The sequence below is a fragment of the Triticum aestivum genome, chromosome 2D, assembly GCF_018294505.1.
Source record: "Triticum aestivum cultivar Chinese Spring chromosome 2D, IWGSC CS RefSeq v2.1, whole genome shotgun sequence".
NCBI lineage: Eukaryota > Viridiplantae > Streptophyta > Magnoliopsida > Poales > Poaceae > Triticum > Triticum aestivum.
In genome coordinates, this window is record NC_057799.1 from 357,288,951 (window position 1) to 357,309,386 (window position 20,436).

Here is a 20,436-nt window from a genome sequence, read left to right on the forward strand (position 1 = left end):
AAACCTTTCGTGACAAGTCGAGCTTTGTAGATAGTAACACTACCATCAGCGTCCGTCTTCCTCTTGAAGATCCATTTATTCTCAATGTCTTGCCGATCATCGGGCAATTCCACCAAAGTCCATACTTTGTTTTCATACATGGATCCTATCTCAGGTTTCATGGCCTCAAGCCATTTCACGGAATCTGGACTCATCATCGCTTCCTCATAGTTTGTAGGTTCGTCATGGTCTAGTAATATGACTTCTAGAATAGGATTACCGTACCACTCTGGTGCAGAACATACTCTGGTTGACCTACGAGGTTCGGTATTAACTTGATCTGAAGTTTCATGATCATCATCATTAACTTCCTCACTAATTGGTGTAGGCATCACTGGAACAGATTTCTGTGATGAACCACTTTCCAATTCGGGAGAAGGTACAATTACCTCATCATGTTCTACTTTCCTCCCACTCACTTCTTTCGAGAGAAACTTCTTCTCTAGAAAGAATCCATTCTTAGCAACAAAGATCTTGCCTTCGGATCTGTGATAGAAGGTGTACCCAACATTTTCTTTTGGGTACCCTATGAAGACACACTTCTTCGATTTGGATTCGAGCTTATCAGGTTGAAACTTTTTCACATAAGCATCACAACCTCAAACTTTAAGAAATGACAGCTTAGGTTTCTATCCAAACCATAGTTCATACGGTGTCGTCTCAACGGATTAGATGGTGCCCTATTTAACGTGAATGTAGCTATCTATAATGCATAACCCCAAAACGATAGTGGTAAATCGGTAAGAGACATCATAGATTGCACTATATCCAATAAAGTACGGTTATGACGTTCGGACACACCATTATGCTATGGTGTTCCAGGTGGCATGAGTTTGTGAAACTGTTTCACATTGTTTTAATTGAAGACCAAACTCGTAACTCAAATATTCGTCTCCGCGATCAGATCGTAGAAACTTTATTTTCTTGTTACGATGATTTTCCACTTCACTCTGAAATTCTTTGAACTTTTTAAATGTTTCAGACTTATGTTTCATCAAGTAGATATACCCATATCTGCTCAAATCATCTGTGAAGGTCAGAAAACAACGATACCCGCCGCGAGCCTCAACACTCATCGGACCGCATACATCAGTATGTATTATTTCCAATAAGTCAGTTGCTCGCTCCATTGTTCCGGAGAACGGAGTCTTAGTCATCTTGCCCATGAGGCATGGTTCGCAAGCATCAAGTGATTCATAATCAAGTGATTCCAAAAGCCCATCAGCATGGAGTTTCTTCATGCGCTTTACACCAATATGACCTAAACGACAGTGCCACAAATAAGTTGCACTATCATTATTAACTTTGCATCTTTTGGCTTCAATATTATGAATGTGTATCACTACGATCGAGATTTAATAAACCATTTATATTAAGTGTATGACCATAGAAGGTTTTATTCATGTAAATAGAACAACAATTATTCTTTGACTTAAATGAATAACCGTATTGCAATAAACATGATCCAATCATATTCATGCTCAACGCAAACATCAAATAACATTTATTTTAGGTTTGACACTAATCCCGAAGGTAAAGGGAGTGTGTGATGGTGATCTTATCAACCTTGGAACCACTTCCAACACACATCGTCACTTCACCCTTAACTAGTCTCTGTTCATTCTGCAATTCCCGTTTCGACTTACTACTCTTAGCAACTGAACCAATATCAAATGCCGAGGGGTTGCTATAAACACTAGTAAAGTACATATAAATAACATGTATATCCAATATACCTTTATTCACTTTGCCATCCTTCTTATCTGCCAAGTATCTAGGGCAGTTTTACTTCCAGTGACCATTTCCTTTGCAGTAGAAACACTCAGTTTCAGGCTTGGGTCTAGCTTTGGGCTTCTTCACGGGAGCAGCAACTTTCTTGCCGTTCTTTTTGAAGTTCCCCTTCTTCCCTTTGCCCTTTTCTTGAAACTAGTGGTCTTGTCAACCATCAACACTTGATGCTTTTCTTGATTTCTACCTTCGTCAATTTCAGGATCACGAAGAGCTTGGGAATCGTTTCTGTTATCCCTTGCATATTATAGTTCATCACGAAGTTCTAGTAACTTGGTGATAGTGACTAGAGAACTCTGTCAATCACTATCTTATCTGGAAGATTAACTCCCACTTGATTCAAGTGATTGTAGTACTCAGACATTTGAGCATATGCTCACTAGCTGAGCTATTCTCCTCCATCTTACAGGCAAAGTACTTGTCAAAGGTCTCATACCTTTCGACATGGGCATGAGTCTGAAATACTAATTTCAACTCTTGGAACATCTCATACTCCATGGCGTTTCAAAAACGTCTTTGAAGCCCCGATTCTAAGCCGTAAAGCATGGTGCACTAAACTATCAAGTAGTCATCATATCGAGCTTGCCAAACGTTCATAACGTCTGCATTTGCTCCTGCAATCGGTCTGTCACCTAGCGGTGCATCAAGGACATAATTCTTCTGTGTAGCAATGAGGATAATCCTGAGATCATGGATCCAATCCGCATCATTGCTACTAACATCTTTCAACTTAATTTTTTCTAGGAACATATCAAAAATAAAACAGGGGAGCTAAACGCGAGCTATTGATCTACAACATAGATATGCAAATACTATTAGGACTAAGTTCATGATAAATTTAAAGTTCAATTAATCATATTACTTAAGAACTCCCACTTAGATAGGCATCCCTCTAATCATCTAAGTGATCACGTGATCCATATCAACTAAACCATGTTCGATCATCACATGAGATGGAGTAGTTTTCAATGGCGAACATCACTATGTTGATCATATCTACTATATGATTCACGCTCGACCTTTCGGTCTCAGTGTTCCGAGGCCATATCTGCATATGCAAGGCTCGTCAAGTTTAACCCGAGTATTCTGCGTGTGCAAAACTGGCTTGCACCCGTTGTATGTGAACGTAGAGCTTATCACACCCGATCATCACGTGGTGTCTTGGCACGACGGACTTTCGCAACGGTGCATACTCAGGGAGAACGCTTGTACCTTGAAATTTAGTGAGAGATCATCTTATAATGCTACCGTCGAACTAAGCAAAATAAGATGCATAAAGGATAAACATCACATGCAATCAATATAAGTGATATGATATGGCCATCATCATCTTGTGCCTTTGATCTCCATCTCCAAAGCACCGTCATGATCACCATCGTCACCGGCGAGACACCTTGATCTCCATCAAAGCATCGTTGTCGTCTCGCCAACTATTGCTTCTACGACTATCGCTACCGCTTAGTGATAAAGTAAAGCAATTACATGGTGATTGCATTTCATACAATAAAGCGACAACCATATGACTCCTGCCAGTTGCCGATAACTCTGTTACAAAACATGATCATCTCATACAATAAATTAGCATCATGTCTTGACCAAATCACATCATAACATGCCCTGCAAAAACAAGTTAGACGTCCTCTACTTTGTTGTTGCAAGTTTTACGTGGCTGCTACGGGCTGAGCAAGAACGGTCCTTACCTACGCATCAAAACCACAACGATATTTCGTCAAGTATGTGCTGTTTTAACTTTCAACAAGGACCGAGCGTAGCCACACTCGATTCAACTAAAGTTGGAGAAACTGACACCCGCCAGCCACCTGTGTGCGAAGCACGTCGGTAGAACCAGTCCCCGTAAGCGTACGCGTAATGTCGGTCCGGGCCGCTTCATCCAACAATACCGTCGAATCAAAGTATGACATGCTGGTAAGCAGTATGACTAGTATCGCCCACAACTCACTTGTGTTCTACTCGTGCATATAACATCTACGCATAAACTTGGCTCGGATGCCACTGTTGGAGAACGCAGTAATTTCAATAGTTTTCCTACGCACACGCAAGATCATGGTGATGCATAGCAACGAGAGGGGAGTGTTGTCCACATACCCTCGTAGACCGAAAGCGGAAGCATTATGACAACGCGGTTGATGTAGTCGTACATCTTCAGGATCGGCCGATCCTAGTACCGAACGTACGGCACCTCCGCGATCTGCACACGTTCAGCTCGGTGACGTCCCACGAACTCACGATTCAGTAGAGCTTCGAGGGAGAACTTCGTCAGCATGACGGCGTGATGACGGTGATGATGAAGCTACCAGCATAGGGCTTCGCCTAAGCACTACGACGATATGACCGAGGTGGATTATGGTGGAGGGGGGCACCGCACACGGCTAAGAGATCAATGATCAACTTGTGTGTCTATTGGGTGCCCCCCTCCCTCGTATATAAAGGAGTGGAGGGGGGGAGGACCGGCCCTCTACTATGGCGCGCCCTGGGGAGTCCTACTCCCACTGGGAGTAGGATTCCCCCCCCCCCTTCCAAGTAGTAGGAGTAGGAGAGAAGGAAGGGGAAGAGAGAAGAGAAGGAAGGAGGGGGCGCCGCCCCTCCCCTTAGTCCAATTCGGACTAGGCCTTGGGGGGCACGCGGCCTGCCCTAGGCAGCCCCTCTCTCTCTCCCCTAAAGCCCAATAAGGCCCATATACTCCCCGGCGAATTCCCGTAACTCTCCGGTACTCCGATAAATACCCGAAGCACTCAGAACCTTTCCGATGTCCGAATATAGCCTTTCAATATATCGATCTTTACGTCTCAAACATTTCGAGACTCCTCGTCATGTTCCTGATCTCATCCGGGACTCCGAACAACCTTCGGTACATCAAAACACATAAACTCATAATACCGATCGTCACCGAACGTTAAGTGTGCGGACCCTACGGGCTCGAGAACTATGTAGACATGACCGAGACTCATCCCCGGTCAATAACGAACAGCGGAACCTGGATGCTCATACTAGCTCCTACATATTCTACGAAGATATTTATCGGTCAAACCGCATAACAACATACATTGTTCCCTTTGTCATCGGTATCTTACTTGCCCGAGATTCGATCGTCGGTATCCTCATACCTAGTTCAATCTCGTTACCGGCAAGTCTCTTTACTCGTTCCGTAATGCATCATCCCGCAACTAACTCATTAGTCATAATGCTTGCAAGGCTTATAGTGATGTGCATTAGCGAGAGGGCCCAGAGATACCTCTCCGATACACAGAGTGACAAATCCTAATCTCGATCTATGTCAACTCAACAAACATCATCGGAGACACCTGTAGAGCATCTTTATAATCACCCAGTTACGTTGTGACGTTTGATATCACACAAGGTGTTCCTCCGGTATTCGGGAGTTGCATAATCTCATAGTCTGAGGAACATGTATAAGTCATGAAGAAAGCAGTATTAATGAAACTGTAACGATCATAGTGCTAAGCTAACGAATGGGTCTTGTCCATCACATCATTCTCCTAATGATGTGATCCCGTTCATCAAATGACAACACATGTCTATGGTTAGGAAACATAACCATCTTTGATAAACGAGCTAGTCAAGTAGAGGCATACTAGGGACACTTTGTTTTGTCTATGTATTCACACATGTACTAAGTTTCCGGTTAATACAATTCTAGCATGAATAATAAACATTTATCATGAAATAAGGAAATAAATAATAACTTTATTATTGCCTCTAGGGCATATTTCCTTCAGAGAGTGCATCCGACTTTCGTCGTAAAGGAAACGTCCACATATAGTGAGAATAATCATCAAGGATAACCAGATAATATAAATAGTCCGAATTACTAGGAACCAGAGAGGTCCACACAACGCTATGAATCAACTGAAAAGGAAAATAAGCTATGGTGGTGGAGTTATTAAACGGGAGACGAACATGTTTGCCGACACGACAGACATGACAGGTGTGATCCTCTATCTTATTACAACTGAAACTGAAACTCCTAAGAATATGACGAAGTGTGACGGGGTTGGGATGACCCAAACGAGCGTGCCAGATATCGATGACGGTGGAGAGAGCAACCGGTGCGGTGGTGGAGGTGGACGGCGGATGCACCGGATAGAGCTCGTCGAGGCTGTCACATCGGTGAAGTACCATCCTGGTTCGAGCGTCCTTGACACAAAAACCAAGCTCGTAAAATTCAACAGTAACAGGATTTTCACGAGTTAACAACGACGGGAAAAAGGTTCTTAATAAGATGAGGTGACACAAGTATGTTAGACAAAGTAATAGGCATGGAATTAGAAGGAAAAGAAGTGTGACCGACATGTGTGATAGGGAGTGTGGAACCGTCGTCGACAATGATGCGGCGGTCGGTGGTGACGGGAGTGAAGGAGGCAAGATTAACAGGATGAGCAAACATGTGAGGCGTAGCCCTGGTGTCTATGTACCAATCACCGCCTCCAGTGTAGTTGTTCGACGTAGGCGCGGTGTGCAACGCGGAAAGGAGCACCGGATCCCAAGGCGCTGGCGGCAGGGCCGGCGAGGGCGGCGGCGGGGCCGCAGGGAGACCGTAGGCGCCGCTCAGTTGCGGCAGTGGGTATCCTCCGTACGGCTGCAGAGCCGCGTAGTACGCCTGATGCGCCGGCGGGCGCGGCACGGGAAGGGTCGATGCATGAGCCCGTGGAACCGGCATGGTGTAGGCATGAACACACCGGTCCACGGGTTGTAGCTGGAGGCCCGTGGAGGGGGCACCTGGAACTGCTGCTGCTGCTGCTGACGGGGCTGGCCGGCGCCCTGCGGCTGCTGCTATTGACCGCCGCGGCGGCCCCCATCGCGCCGGCCTCCGCAGTGCTGTTCGGCGGGAGGGGCAGGCGGCCCATAGGGCAGCGGGAGCAGCCCCGGCTACTGGGTGGCCGGGTGCCGAGTGGCGCTGCGGCGGGGGCGCGGCCAGGGCGGTTGGAGGCGCCGAGGAGCCGCCACGGGTGGTGCCGGCGGCGAGGGCGGTGTGGATGTCCCGCGCCTTCACCTGCTTCATCCGCCGCTCCTCCAAGCGGAGGTACGCAACGAACTTGGCGAAGGACGGGTTGGGGATGAGGCCGAGGTTCGCCGCGGCGTTGCCGAAGTCCTCGTTGAGCCCGGCGGTGAGCGTGCTGAGGAGGAGGTCATCATCGATCTTCGCGCAAATATCGCGGAGCTCGTCAGCGAGAGTCTTCAGACGGCGACAATAGTCGTCGACGGAGGTGTTGTCCTGACGCGACGCTGGAGCTGGTTGTCGGTGAAGAGCCCGTTCAGCTTGGTCCACACGGCGCACGCATCGTCACCGTCCTGCACGACCGTCTGTACTCCCTCCGTTCCTAAATATTTATCTTTTTAGAGGTTTCAAATGGTGACTACATACGGAACAAAATGAGTGAATCTACACTTTAAAATATGTCTATATACATCCGTACGTGGTGACCATTTGAAATCTCTAGAAAGACTTATATTTAGGAACGGAGGGAGTATGAGGTTATGATTGCACGATGTATTGCGATTCGTGCATAGACACGTATATATGATGTACAAAGATGGGCCACTGACCTGAACTATAAAAAAAACTAGGAGGCAGGTCCAATACATAATATGCACATAACATATATATATATAATCAACAGGATGTGTCGACAGTCACCGGCCTAAGCGGCAGGAACAGAAGGATGTAGCAGCAGATCAGAGCAGCCAGCCACGTGTAGACGGCCCACGAGATGAACAGAGCCAGCTGCCAGGGGATGTGCCGGATGATGAGAGGGTACGGCGGAGGGCTGTGGAACGAGTAGATGCCCATACCAGCAAAGGTGACGCCGATGAAGAGCAGAAGGGTAATTGAGCCAGTCCACCGCTGAAACCGGTCCGTAGACGGGTATGCCTCCTCGACTGTCAGCTCCATCCCCGCCATGGCGGCAGAGAACCAGCTTTCTTCGAGATCTCGATCGCTTGTTTGCGGGTTCGAGCAGGGATCGCTTCTTAGTTTGCCTTCTTTGCTGATCAATCGCTTGTGAAGTTGTGATGCGACGGGGAAATCGATCTGGGATTGCATTGTGCGGTATGTATATATAGATGCAGGCACGCGGAGTTGGGATTGGGACGCGTCGGTTCTTGCTAATCCGGCGCCGGCGGCCGGCGCGTATTCGGCCCTGTGCCAGCCGCGTCCGGCGCGTATTCGGCCCTGTGCCAGCCGCGTCCGGCGGGGAGGAGAAAGCGCGGAGTGCCATCTCGATCGGTTCTGCATTTGGAATCAATCTGCTTCGGCCCAGCTTCCTCTCTGCGTTTCGAATTGAATCTGTTACCCTGCCTCCTTACGGACCGGGCGCAGTTTCTGATCATTTTCCGTCAGCGCGTGGAACAACTGTGGGACGTGCGTTAGTGGGCTTGAACCGGCGGTAAATTTGACAAATTTGACCTATAGACGAAATCAAATCACAGAATGAACTATTCATGAAACTATTTCACGCGGCTGACTTTTTTGTGTGACGCCCGACACGAAGGCGCCACACTATACTGTGCAACGCCTCACAGATAGGCGCTACACGGCCAACGTCGCACCCGTGTGATCAGAAAATTACTAAGTCAGTGTGCAGCGCCTGAGAGCTAGGCGCCACACTCCCAGTCGTTGCACTAGTGCAGCGCCTGAGAGCTAGGCGCCACGGGTCAGCCGCGTGAAATAGTTTCACGGACAATTCATTCTGTGATTTGATTTCGTCTATAGGTTAAATTTGTCAAATTTGCCTGAACCGGCTGGTTGGCTGGTTTTCTTAGTCAATCCAACGGGCAAACGTCGTTCACGCCATTTCAAAATTCGAGCCTTCCGCGCTTCCCCGGCCGTCGAACGTGGAAGGAGTGGCCGGCCTACGCTAGGGGCAGTTCGTTGCATTCTGCGCACAACCACCCACCTCTATTTTAGCCTCCGTCTCGCGCTGCCGCAGTTCCTCACTTCCACTCTCGCCACGGCGCGGCGTATACGGCCATGAGCACCTGTAGCACGGCCACCAGCCCCCACCACCCCCACGACCTCGCGCTCCGTCGGCCTGCCTGCGACCACGACGTCGTCGTTGGCTTCCGTGTCGACTGTCTGGAGCGGCGGCTGTGGGACCTGGAGATGTACTGGGATGAATACAAGACCAGCCGTTCCACTTCCGCGGCCATGCCGCCGCGGCTGCGCCATCGCCGCAGCCGCTCGGACACCACCATCGCCGGCTCGCCTTCTTCGGCCATCGTCACCGGTGCCGGCCCGATAACGCCGGACCTCTGCCCTATACTCTTAGGGCGCTCGCCGACGACGCCGAGGAAGCTGATCTCCTCGCTCCAGCAGATCAGCAGCGGCGGCGCCAGTGCTAGCACCGAAGTCACGGTCGACGGCGGTGGCAAGATCCGAACCTACGAGGAAGACGCGTCCAGCGTATGCTCCGGGCACGCCGCGCCCTTCGTCGCTGTAGCAGCCATGGCGGCCGCCTCCTCGCGCTCCTGCTCCTGCGAGTGTACCATCCCGCGCTGTCCCAGTGGCTGCAGCTGCGGCTACTCGTCGAGCACATTGTCCTCTGGATCTACCGCGTCCACGTCCCTGTTCTCGCTAGGTGAGAATGCAGCGGCCGGCGAGATGAGGAAGACGGAGGGAGGCAGATGGACTACATGCAAGGTTGGACGGTTTGCCGCCATTGCCGTTGCAGGTGTGGTGCTTCTTGGAACCATGGTCGCGGCCGTCTTAGAGTTGGGCATGGACGACGGCCATGTGGAGTTTCTAGTACCCACATGATGTAAAATGGGTCATACGTAGTAGTGTGAGAACGATATTGTAGTCAAATCCGTTGTTCTTCAGGTCAATTTACATTGTCTAGGAAACTTGTCAAGATTCTGCAGGACAGAATTATGGTGCATGTTTTCAGTTCAGTCGTAAGTCCATGACATGGCCTAAGAGCATCTCAATCCAGCAGTCTACCTATGCCATCGATAAAAAGAATGGTAGATGAGAAGGATCCAATGTATAGACACGAACAAAGGCGCTCCACGGAGATCCAGCAAAGGTCAATACCGATTGAGTCCCACAAAATCCATCGAAAACACACCTCGACTCACTAGTCTCTACTCCTAATGGACGACTTGGTGAATAGTCCGCGCGGTTTATTTTCGCTGGTTTATTTTCGTCATCCTCCCACCTCCGTTTTATTTTCGTCATTCCTCCCACCTCCGTTAACTCGCTATCCTTCTGCGAAAAAACCGGTGCCAAAAAAACCCAACGATCGCTCCCTCTCTCTCTCCCTCCCGCCGCGACCCCTCCTCTCGATCCACCCCCTCCCGCTGCGACCTCTCTCTTTCCCTCTTTCTCCCACTCCGCCGTCGCCGCCCCGCCTCCCGCTCTGCCGCCGAGAGGCTATCGAGGAGCCGGCATCGATATCCGAGAGGAGTCACCCATCGCCGCCGCCGAGATCCCGTGCCTCTCTACAGATCCCTCTCGCTCTCCTCTTCGCCCATCCACCTGGATCGAAAGTCGAAACCTGCCGCCCCTATGTCTCTGCTGGTGCTCGACGGAAGACGAGGGTGGCTCCTCCCAGCGATTCCCCGTGGTCCTCGGCGGAGGCGACGGCTAGGTCAGTCCTCTTTCTCTGGCTCACCCAATTTGCCTGGGCCGGCGAGCTAGGGTTAGGGTTACCAGCGAGACGCCGCCGCCCCGTCATGTTGCAGGTGCTGCTATTACCCGCCGTCGGCCCCGTGTGCTTGTGGCCGGCCCGTACTGATGATGTTGTTCTGTGGCTGGCCGCCCTGTGTGTTCGTGCTGCTGCTGCTTACTGTCCCCTGTGTCGTGCTCATGCAGCTGCAGCGAAAAGACAATGGGGTGATGGGCGCCGGGGGCGGGCACTGGCGGTCGGCGGAAGGCGCTGTGGAGGCCGGCGGCGGGAGCGGACTAAGCCGAGGTACTGCATGTAAGAGGAGCTGATAATTTGCGTTTTCCCCGGCAGCGCGATTCATGATAGGGTAGGACCTGGTTGTGGCCATCTCCTGCGACTTCTTGGGCTCTGTGAGCCCCAACCTCCGTTTCGCCATCGACGGCAGGTACGGCCACGACCCCTCCGCCGTTGACGTCACATGGCACCTCAAAACGCAAATTATCAGCTCCACGGAAGCTGCCGGCTGCCGGATCAGGTACGTGAACAACTGCGTCCATCCATCTTGCGAGTTAATTAGCATAAATAAATGCCCAATTTATTCCAGTTACTTCTCAAATTCTGCAGTGCAGCCTAATGTGTGAAGCGAGAAGTTTGGATCTGGTGGTAGAAGTCCTTTGAACATGGACAAATCAATACCAAAATTGATGTGGTTCTTACAATCTTTGTGTACAGTGTTTTTTTGAGGAGTAAGTAGGTGGAGCACACGAGTGACGTGATACTCCAAACTCTGACTGGAGACGTGATACTCCAAACTCTGACTGGACTAACTCTTAGCATCTCATAATGTAATGTCTACACGAGATGGAGCACGCCGCCTCGTCGATGCATGAGCCGGTGAGGTTTAAATCAAGCTGTGCGTGTCTTGGTGAGAATTTTTGGACTGCATTTTGTGGTTGCGAAGGAAATTGTGGGCGGTGTAGGATCTATACTGTACGTGGATTGCAATAGCTGGATTGATGGTAAGGTTTGATCAATGAACATCAGCATAATTTATAGTTTGATTTAGGACTATGCATCTTCTTGCACTGATTTTCATCTCTTTGGAGTTCCCTAAAGAATCACTTTGAGTAATGCTTATTTCCCCCCCAACTCTAAATTGTACCAATGAAAAGTAATTACTTTGAGCAGAGAAGAGGAGGGCAGCAAGGAGGAACATGGGGGCGTGTGGCTGGGCGTTTCTCTTGCACTAGGGACGGGAAGCGATTTTGCAATAGGTAGTAAGTAAGCTATTTCTTGTGAATCTTGTAAGTTTCTGCATTTTCATGTTCTAATGTTAGTATTTGTTCTTTTACAGATTTTATAGGGGGTAGAAGGAGAGTTTGTGCGAGGGTGCAGGTGCGCCGGTGGTACTGGTTGAATCCATGGAAGTTCTGAGCTCATAATTGCTATGAAATCTACACAAAAGTTTGTGATTTTGTTAACCTGACTAGAGCTCGATGTTCATGTCAGTCCTTTATTTAGATGTTAACCTGCCATCCTTTCTAGATGATGACTTGCTGTTCTTCTACTAAGGCGGTGCATCTAAGGTTTCTTTACTTGCTAACTGACTATTCAGTTCAACAACGGCCCATGCGGTAGAATCGAGGCTGCAACTCTGGCACTTCAAAGAGGAAAGGAAAACATGACTACTTCATGGCGAGGTAAGGAGTGGCTTAATTGAACCTGCTACATTGTGATTGTTACATTGAGATTGTTCAACGACTCGTTTGTTAATTTTGATTTTAATTATACTGTTGAACAACTTAGAGATGTCATAATATAATTATAGAAAATATATTATGGTATATTTCCTACAGAGATCAAGCAGAGCTGATATACCGCATTTAGATAACTCTGTGCAACAGTGTGGAACTATCTGAAGTACATTTTTTCTCTTATAAAACCAATGACGAGCGAGTCCATTAGGTTTTGTTCTGTGATACAAAAGGTTGTAGACAACTTCACAAGAAAAATCATTGCAGCTTAGTCTTGACGACTACAATTTCAATTCGTTATTCCAGTCTAGCATACATGTTTTATAGACTTTCTGAAATATCTATTCTTGAACGCACGGACACTTAGCTACACTTAGCTATACTGCCACATACACCTATGAGTGTCCATGGCTTAAAAGTCTTCTCTCCATTTTTTAGATGAACTTTTTTGGACGGAGTCCAACCTCCCTGCCATGTTTACATTCACGACAGTTTCTATTGATACACGCAAATCCTTTATACGCCGATGAACAATAAACAATTATGTCTTCTTTACATTCCTCCTCATATACTTTTGTGGTTATGGTACTCTGATTATAAGGTAGCAACTATGTGGTCTGCAATCCATAGAAGTATACTGAATTATGATATCCATCGATCTAATTTTGTATAGGAAGTTTCAAAAACTAAAGAATCTGCGGTACATGATTTGATTTACTCATTTAGATTTTAGTAAATTGTGAACGAAAGTTTTTTGCACAAAGCCAGTGCACCACCCTTTCTACACACATCATTCATGGATTGGCAGACTAAAGGTTCTATTCCACATCTTTGGTGTAGTTCATAAATGGGCTAGAGTAAAAATAGACCAGAATTGTTATATGTGCTTAGGGAAGTGGGATTAGATCAAGATGCTTTTTGACAAAATGAGAAATCAATGTCTCAAGGAGAGTAAGCCCAAGGAGGTAATTATTGTTTTCCTTTAGTAGCTTGCCGCATAATTCATTCAAGCATATTTAGAGTGGAGCGGGAATATTCAAACAAGGAAATGTACACCATATCTGTTAGTATACATGTGACACTTTCATGTCTTTCGACTAATGATGCCTCCTACCAGGTATCACTAATAGCACATTCATCACAACATTTGTATAGCTCATTCCGGTGTAAGTCTGTCCAATTTAGAAAGGATTTTAAAGCAGATTCATACAGGTTATAGAAGTTAGAGTCAAATAATATAATAAGTGATTTATATAGAAGTCAGGCACAGCCATCCCTACCATGGCGTCGGCGTGGCCTTCCCTGCCAGGCGCGGCGGCTCCTTGGTCCGATCGCGGTGCTGATGCAGATGGATCGACGAGGGTTAGCAGGCTCGCCGGCTAGTGTTTCCTCGGACGCATCGCTGTTCCAATCGTGATGGCATGACCATATGAGTATACAAGACTTTGAGGCAGCTCATTTGCGTGGATGTTTGTGGCTGGGCACACAATCCATTAATCCTTCATATTTTCGCACAGAAGGTGCCCTCTTTTTCCTCTTTGCATTTTTTCTTGTTAATTTTTTTAGATTGTTTGTGTTGGCAAATGGAAAAAGACTCAGAATCCTTGATTTCTACTTTCTATCAGAAGCTCGTACCTGATATGTAAGCTCACCAGCCAAGCTGTACATTTGGATTTCAGTAGATATAGTGGAGTATATTTACTCACATTGCCCACAACCTGTTTGAAGAAAATTCTCTTCGAACTTGCTGGTATGAGGTTGTTGTTTTTGATAGATCTATCTAAGCAATGAAAGTTTGATGTATATATATGTATGTCTTGGGCGCCTATTCTTGTCCTTATCAGGTTCGGAGATAAGTGCGTCCATTAGATTAAATTTTGGTATTGCATCGCTGAGCACTTCCTGTGAATTACATGAACCAGGTGTATGTTCTCTAGCCTCTATTGCGCAGTTTTCCTTTTTGCAGTCTGTCCAGATGAGAACTGGGAAATGGCAATTTGGTTGAACTGAATCAGCTCCAAGCTCCTAAATTTGTGCATATCTTAAAAACACTGCAGTGCTACCTCCCTGTAGTAATAAATAAGTATAGTATGAAACTCATATATGCTTATTATTACTATTACTTTTGCACGTTCAAATCAATTCCACTGATAAATCAAATATGATTTTTTAGAACGGATGGTCCACTGTAGAAGAAGCACAAGCATCAGGTGGCATTGTAGTCATTGGTGAAGATTGATATGCACTCAAATGCAAGACTTATGATGGTGTTTGGTGACCGATAAAGATGATTGGAAAGCCTCTTTCCAAGCATAAGGTGAATCTTGTATATTTCACTTTTCTGAAAACTATATCGCCATTTATTTAGCCAGTACGATGTTTATTTTCTGAAAACTGTATTGCCCTTGTAGCCCTTGTAGGTATTTTTCTTCTTGCGCTAGAACTGTCGGAGATGCTTAACCCAGTCAGTTGCGACTAAGCTGTAACATAACTATATTTAGATCACCCTTGTACTGAACTTGTAGTCTGTCATTCCCATGTTTATAACTGCTGACCTAACGTAGCAACATAGACTACAACAACCAGTAGTGAATAGTGGCTACTTCAAAATGTATGGTATTCCTACGCGGTGCTAGGAATGCCTTTCCCCTTAGATATGTAGTTGCATAAAACACTGGCATATAGAAAGATCACGAGCAAAAAAATACATGCAAGTGTATATAATGTCATTTTACTTTAAGCAGATATCTAGGAAAACAAGGGTGGAAATTGTGATTTCAGAAGACTCGAAGTTTTCAATGGGCATGCATCTTTTTTTTATATACTTCTCACACGGCTTATCAAGTATATTGAGACGTTGTAACCAGACTATATTTGCAAAGTAAGGATTAGCAGTTCATGCTCCTAACCAGATATCCACAAATCTTGTTTCAGTGCACCATTTACGTTGCATGATGATCTCTCAATCCTTGTGTATATTGAGTAATTCGGCAAAGATGTAGTTTACTGAACACTTGCGTATATTGAAGTCGGTTTTAGTTCCAATTTGGAATATACTATCATGCATATAAGCATGTTAAGAGAAGCCTGATTGATTCGATTGATTTGCTATAGAAATTTTTATTAGACATGAAGGTGTCTGCCCCCTTTTTTTACAAAAAAGAGGGTATACCTACTTTGAACAAAAATTGCTTGATATGTTTTCGAGTCGAGCGAGAAAACACTTGCTAATCTCTTATTCATATGCTATTTTTGCGTAGCTTAGTTGTCCATCTAGGGGTATTGGTGGTCATGCCGGAAGCCCGGAACATATGCTGAATGAGGCATCCATGGTCAAGCTTCAATAGACTTGCTAAAGTTAAAGAAGCTCATGATGAATTTTCGCAGACAATGTTTCTGATGTTCAAGAGAGAACTTTGTAAATGAGGACAATGTCGCGAGCTGCAAATCTGTAAATGATGTTGAAGAGAGCTGTAAATGTCTCTGCAACAACGGACCTGCAGCCTGTAGGTAATTGGTCTTGTGTCTTCCAGCTGCAATAAAACAAATCTAAGCGATCAAGGTCCTACTGTTCAATTAAGCTGGCCGTTTGCTTGCTTTTGTGCCTACAACATGCTCGCTGAATTGTTTTGTCGTAGTATGAAAGCTTGTAAGCGCCAGATTGAGGTCCTACTAATAATAAATTAAAGTCGCTGCTTGCTTGCTTGCTTTTTTTTTCTCAGTATCGCAAGCTTTACTGTGAATTAAAAGGAATTGAGTTCCTCTGAGCACAGTTTATTTATTGGTGAACGGAAGGCCATGTAAAGAGTAAATGGCAATGGAGCCTAATAGAACATATACATGGCGTCGTGTGCTGCAGAGTTGCAGCGTGTTCCTGCATTTTGGAATATGGAATAGAACAGATACATGACATATGATATGCTAGATATAAATCTTCAGTTTGGAATTCTCAAGTGCAGTTTGGTGTACTGTCAATATTATTTCAGGTCTAGGTTTAATTTAGAGTTCTTATGGATGTGATATTTGGCACAGCCTGATGTAGGACATCCATGGTTTTTTTACATGTTAGTCGGTCACCTCTCTCTCTCTTACCTCTCCCCCACATGAGAGAGCAACCCCTCCATCATGGCGTAAACCTAGAAGACCGCCATTGTCAGCGGCACCTCCCTCTCCCTCAACCACCCAGCGGTTGCATCTGTCCTCCATCTCCTTCGGGCCATCCTTGGCTAGATCAGCGGGGATCGGAAACACGAGCACTCACTTACTCCACTTCTGCAACTTTGGGGCAGGAGAAGAATAGCATAATTATTATGTCTGCATGGAAGGTGCGTGTTAGATGTTTACGTAGACAGTGTATGTCATACATCCTGATCAAGATTGGGCATGGCTAGGGATGAAGAGCATGGTGCGGGAGGCACGTGTGGAGGTCGCAGAGGAGGATGGGGACACGCTCGCGAGGCCCTACAGAAACATGAGCTCATGGGCGCCGACCTCCCTCACCCATTGATGCTATCCATAGTGAAGGTAAAGTGCTGGCGGAGAAGGCAACAACTGCCTCTTCGGAGATTTACTCTGCGCCGTCGTCCATGGGGACGAGGCCGGGGGAACCGAAGGTGTTAGCGGAATTGGAGGAGGAAGAGACAACAGGGACAATGATTGCATCATCGCTTTGTAACTGAGAGCATGACGGCAGTGGGTACTACGTTGTGGGGGAGGAAGGAGGTTAATCGGTTGGGTGTGCTCCAACTGGAGCTATCGGTGGCGGCACTATGCTTCAGCCTTGTGGCGGCAGTGTTTGAGGCGATGGACGGTAGTGTGCTATTACTGGCATGGTTTAGATTCCTCCGATCACTATGTGCACAACTAGGTGACTCTCGAGAAGGGATGCGTTATATGCTCGGCTGTGGTGGAGATCACGCCTGCTATGTATGTGTCATCACCACAGTGGTTCGAGCGCATCGACTGATTCAATGCCAAACACCACTATGACAAGGCCAACCTCCTCTTCTTCATTGACACAAGCGCCATGGATGCCCTTCAAGACCCATGTATGTCTCGCACGGGTTAAATATATGTCCAGTCGGCCCGAAGCGTGCCAACATGCATCATTGTTAGATTGAAGGAAGAAGATCAAGCTATTTGAGAAAGTCCAACCATGGGGAAGAAGGCACACAGGAGGAGTGACCACTGAGTCAATGTTATCATCGATCGAGGACGATGACCATAATGATTTTGCTGACATCTTATTTGGAGTTGATGCTGCCAACTCCTCGCCCCATAGCCTAGGAGGTCAGGACAACCACTTTAGTGATACTGCCACATACAGTTGCGTGCAAGAATTGTTATGGGTATTTTTTCTATACATGTGAAATTTTAAGTGCTTATGCTTATATATGCAACTGGTAATGTTTTTAAATGCGCGTGGGTTGCCACGGGCAGTCTACTAGTTTTGTTATAGTTCTCGGTTCGAGTTCACTTCAAATCCCAATGCCATATGGCATGTCCACGTAGCCACGCAGGTAACATACGTTATGGTTACTCCGCTAGTCTAGCACGATGGCGCTGGACGGGGTGTACCCGCCCGCCCTCTCCCGGATACTCGCCGGGATCTCGGCGCGCAGCACCTGCACCCTGAACACGATGCCCTCGCCATCGCACCCCACCAGCTCGAACACGCAGCCATCGCCGAGCCTCAGCGCGTTGTCCAGCGCGAAGCTCCGCCACCCAGCCTCCAGCCGCTGGATGTGCCGCCCCCCTGTGAAGCGCATCTCCCATGACCGACCCTGCCAGGTCAGCGTCGCCGACGTCGGCTTCGACGGGAGGAACGGCGCCAGCGACCTTGGAACCACCTGAACATGCACACCAACAGGCCAGAACGACAGACCAACATTAGGAAATGCAAGGAAAATTTTGTACTACCTCAGCTGTAGATTCAGGTACTGGGAGAAACATTGGAGCCAATGAAGTCACAAAGTTCATCTATACTTTAGCTTGTCCATCTGCAATTCTGCATGCATTGTTTTGTGCCTTTATATGAAACGCCCCAAGTTTCCTCCATTTGCAGAACAAGTGTGTCACTCACATGACCTTTTGTAACTTCATTAAAAAAAGAAAAACAATCTTCATTGAAATTTACTGGTTAAGAACTTCGGATATCTACACTAAACATTTGACTGGTTCCGATTTATAATACTCCTATATGTTAATTGACAGCAATGATTTACTACCGAGAAGGATCACACTGAATCTGTTAAGGAGTAAAAGAGGGGTATTCCATTGCCTTTTGCCCATTTTCAGTAGTCAATTGATAGTGAAAGTACAAATCTGGAACAAGAAGTGAACAAGGAAACTTCAATGACATATCCCGAACCTGACTAAAGTGCAGTGACAGATATAGAACTGTTTTAAGTTCAGAATGAAGTCATTCCTTTCTGCACAGTAAACTAGCTACTGAATCAGATCTGTGTCGAAATCGAGCTGTGATGATAGCATCATTTTACCACTTGAAATGGCTGCTGAACATGCGACTTGCAAACGACGCATGCAAAGTATGGTTTCCCCAGAAGAGGGAGGATCCTGGGCTGCGTCTTCTCCACCTCGAGGCACGCCTTTGCCGACTCCGGGTCAAGCTTATCTGGAGGGCCTGCAGAAATGGCGGCCTGGCTAGTCTCCCCTGCAGAGCTGGCCACTCCATGATCCTTGCCGCCTGCATCTGCATGCACCGCTAGAGTAAGCCATTCATGCTGATTGTCTCAAAGAGCACTTGAAGGTGGACATGACGGGGATAAACCGAAAAAAGTTGTGCAGAACGGGTTGAGATTTCCTTGACCGAACAGATTACTTGAAATGCCGCGTGATTCCTCGGAGGAATTGCGTCTCCGATAGACTGGAGGCGTGACCGCGGTGCTGGAATCCGCTGGAATCGGCTCTGCCTGGAGATCAAACCAACATGCAGAAATCAGACGAAGTGTGGTAGATCAATCAAAAGTACCAGGGCGTCGAGGACCCGCCAGGGTTTCTCTGGTTTGGGGTTGAAGAAGGCGCGGTTAATCTTGCATGGAGAGATGAAGAAAGTGAGCAGGACCGAGATTTAGTTGTGGTGCATTCTTACCATTGCTAGAATTTGGGAGGAGGACGGGATGGAAAAGAAGAGCATAAGCCAAAGCCTGTCGATACAGCAATACAGGTGAAGTAAACATCAGTACAGTCGGGTAAAATAGGCCCCTGGCACACCGCTCCCGTGCACCCTGTTCGCTACAGTAACCAAAAGTCGGAAGAGGAATAACCGCCGCCGGCTTCGGGTCCCGGGACTCACGGCATCTTAACCCGAGCTCCTCCGGCTCATGTTGGGCGGCCGGCCGCGTCCCTCAGAGTGTTGGTCCGGTCGTCGGTGAGCTAAAGTAGGACACGAGCCGGCTCACGGGACTCAAGGCGCCGTCGTCTTTCATGTCCTACTCTTCCTTGTCCGAGCCTCGAACCCTGACGGTGCCGGTGGATGTGAGATCGATGATGGATTCGTCTGTGAGGAGCCGGCGACATCCACCACGACGCGGTTGCAGCGTCCGAACTGGTGCACCATACGGGGCGCCGGAGAATGCGACTCCGTCTCGCCAACGTCCACCGCCGCAAGGGCTGGCGCCATCTCCCACGCCCACACTGCCTTGCATGGCAGGTACGCCGAGCCATGTTCGCGTCGGACGACGCCCATCGTGCGTTCACCTCCGCGTCGGTGCGCCAACAGAGGGGTTGCGCGTCCACCACCGCGTTCGAACGCCAGACGGCCGCATCGCCTCCGATGAGGCAGCGCGACACACCTCGTGGTGGATCCATGCGTCATTCGGGCGGACGCAATGGATTCCCGACAAAAGAGTCCGAGCGTTGCCATCGGGCTGCCTCCTCTCGGGAATGGCGGAGCGCAAGCTGGACAATCCTCTCCTCCTTGGGGCCGCGTGGGATGAACTCGAGGTCGATGCATTTGGAGGTGCAGGACCCAGATCCGCTGCCCGCCATGCCGGAGAGGGTCGAAGATCGTGGGACAGGAGCTTGGGTGGCGGAGTGGAGTGGCTCGGGTTTGGTCCGGGGAGTGGATGGGGATGAATATATGTGGGGTCCTGATGGGCCAGCATGGGCCGAATTCAACGTGGTGGACGCGCCCAGTCATGCTCAGACCTCCCCATATCTGCCCCATATTTTGGGCTGGATATGAGGGG

General features: G+C 47.8%; 2 protein-coding genes across 2 annotated transcripts; both read right to left on the reverse strand.

Annotated features, from left to right (window-relative positions):
* Positions 1-5,565: 5,565 nt before the first annotated feature.
* On the reverse strand, positions 5,566-6,868 carry LOC123049332 (transcription initiation factor TFIID subunit 4). Its single transcript, XM_044472263.1, has 2 exons — positions 6,158-6,868; positions 5,566-6,003 (listed from the first exon to the last, which is right to left on the reverse strand). The coding sequence occupies exons 1-2, from the start codon at positions 6,866-6,868 to the stop codon at positions 5,566-5,568; spliced, it is 1,149 nt and encodes a 382-aa protein (XP_044328198.1).
* Positions 6,869-17,517: 10,649 nt separating this feature from the next.
* On the reverse strand, positions 17,518-20,111 carry LOC123049333 (B3 domain-containing protein Os04g0386900). Its single transcript, XM_044472264.1, has 5 exons — positions 19,705-20,111; positions 19,338-19,392; positions 19,068-19,158; positions 18,727-18,938; positions 17,518-18,075 (listed from the first exon to the last, which is right to left on the reverse strand). Exons 1-5 carry the CDS (start codon positions 20,109-20,111, stop codon positions 17,770-17,772), a joined length of 1,071 nt encoding a protein of 356 aa, XP_044328199.1. The 3' UTR covers positions 17,518-17,769.
* Between the last annotated feature and the right edge of the window lie 325 nt (positions 20,112-20,436).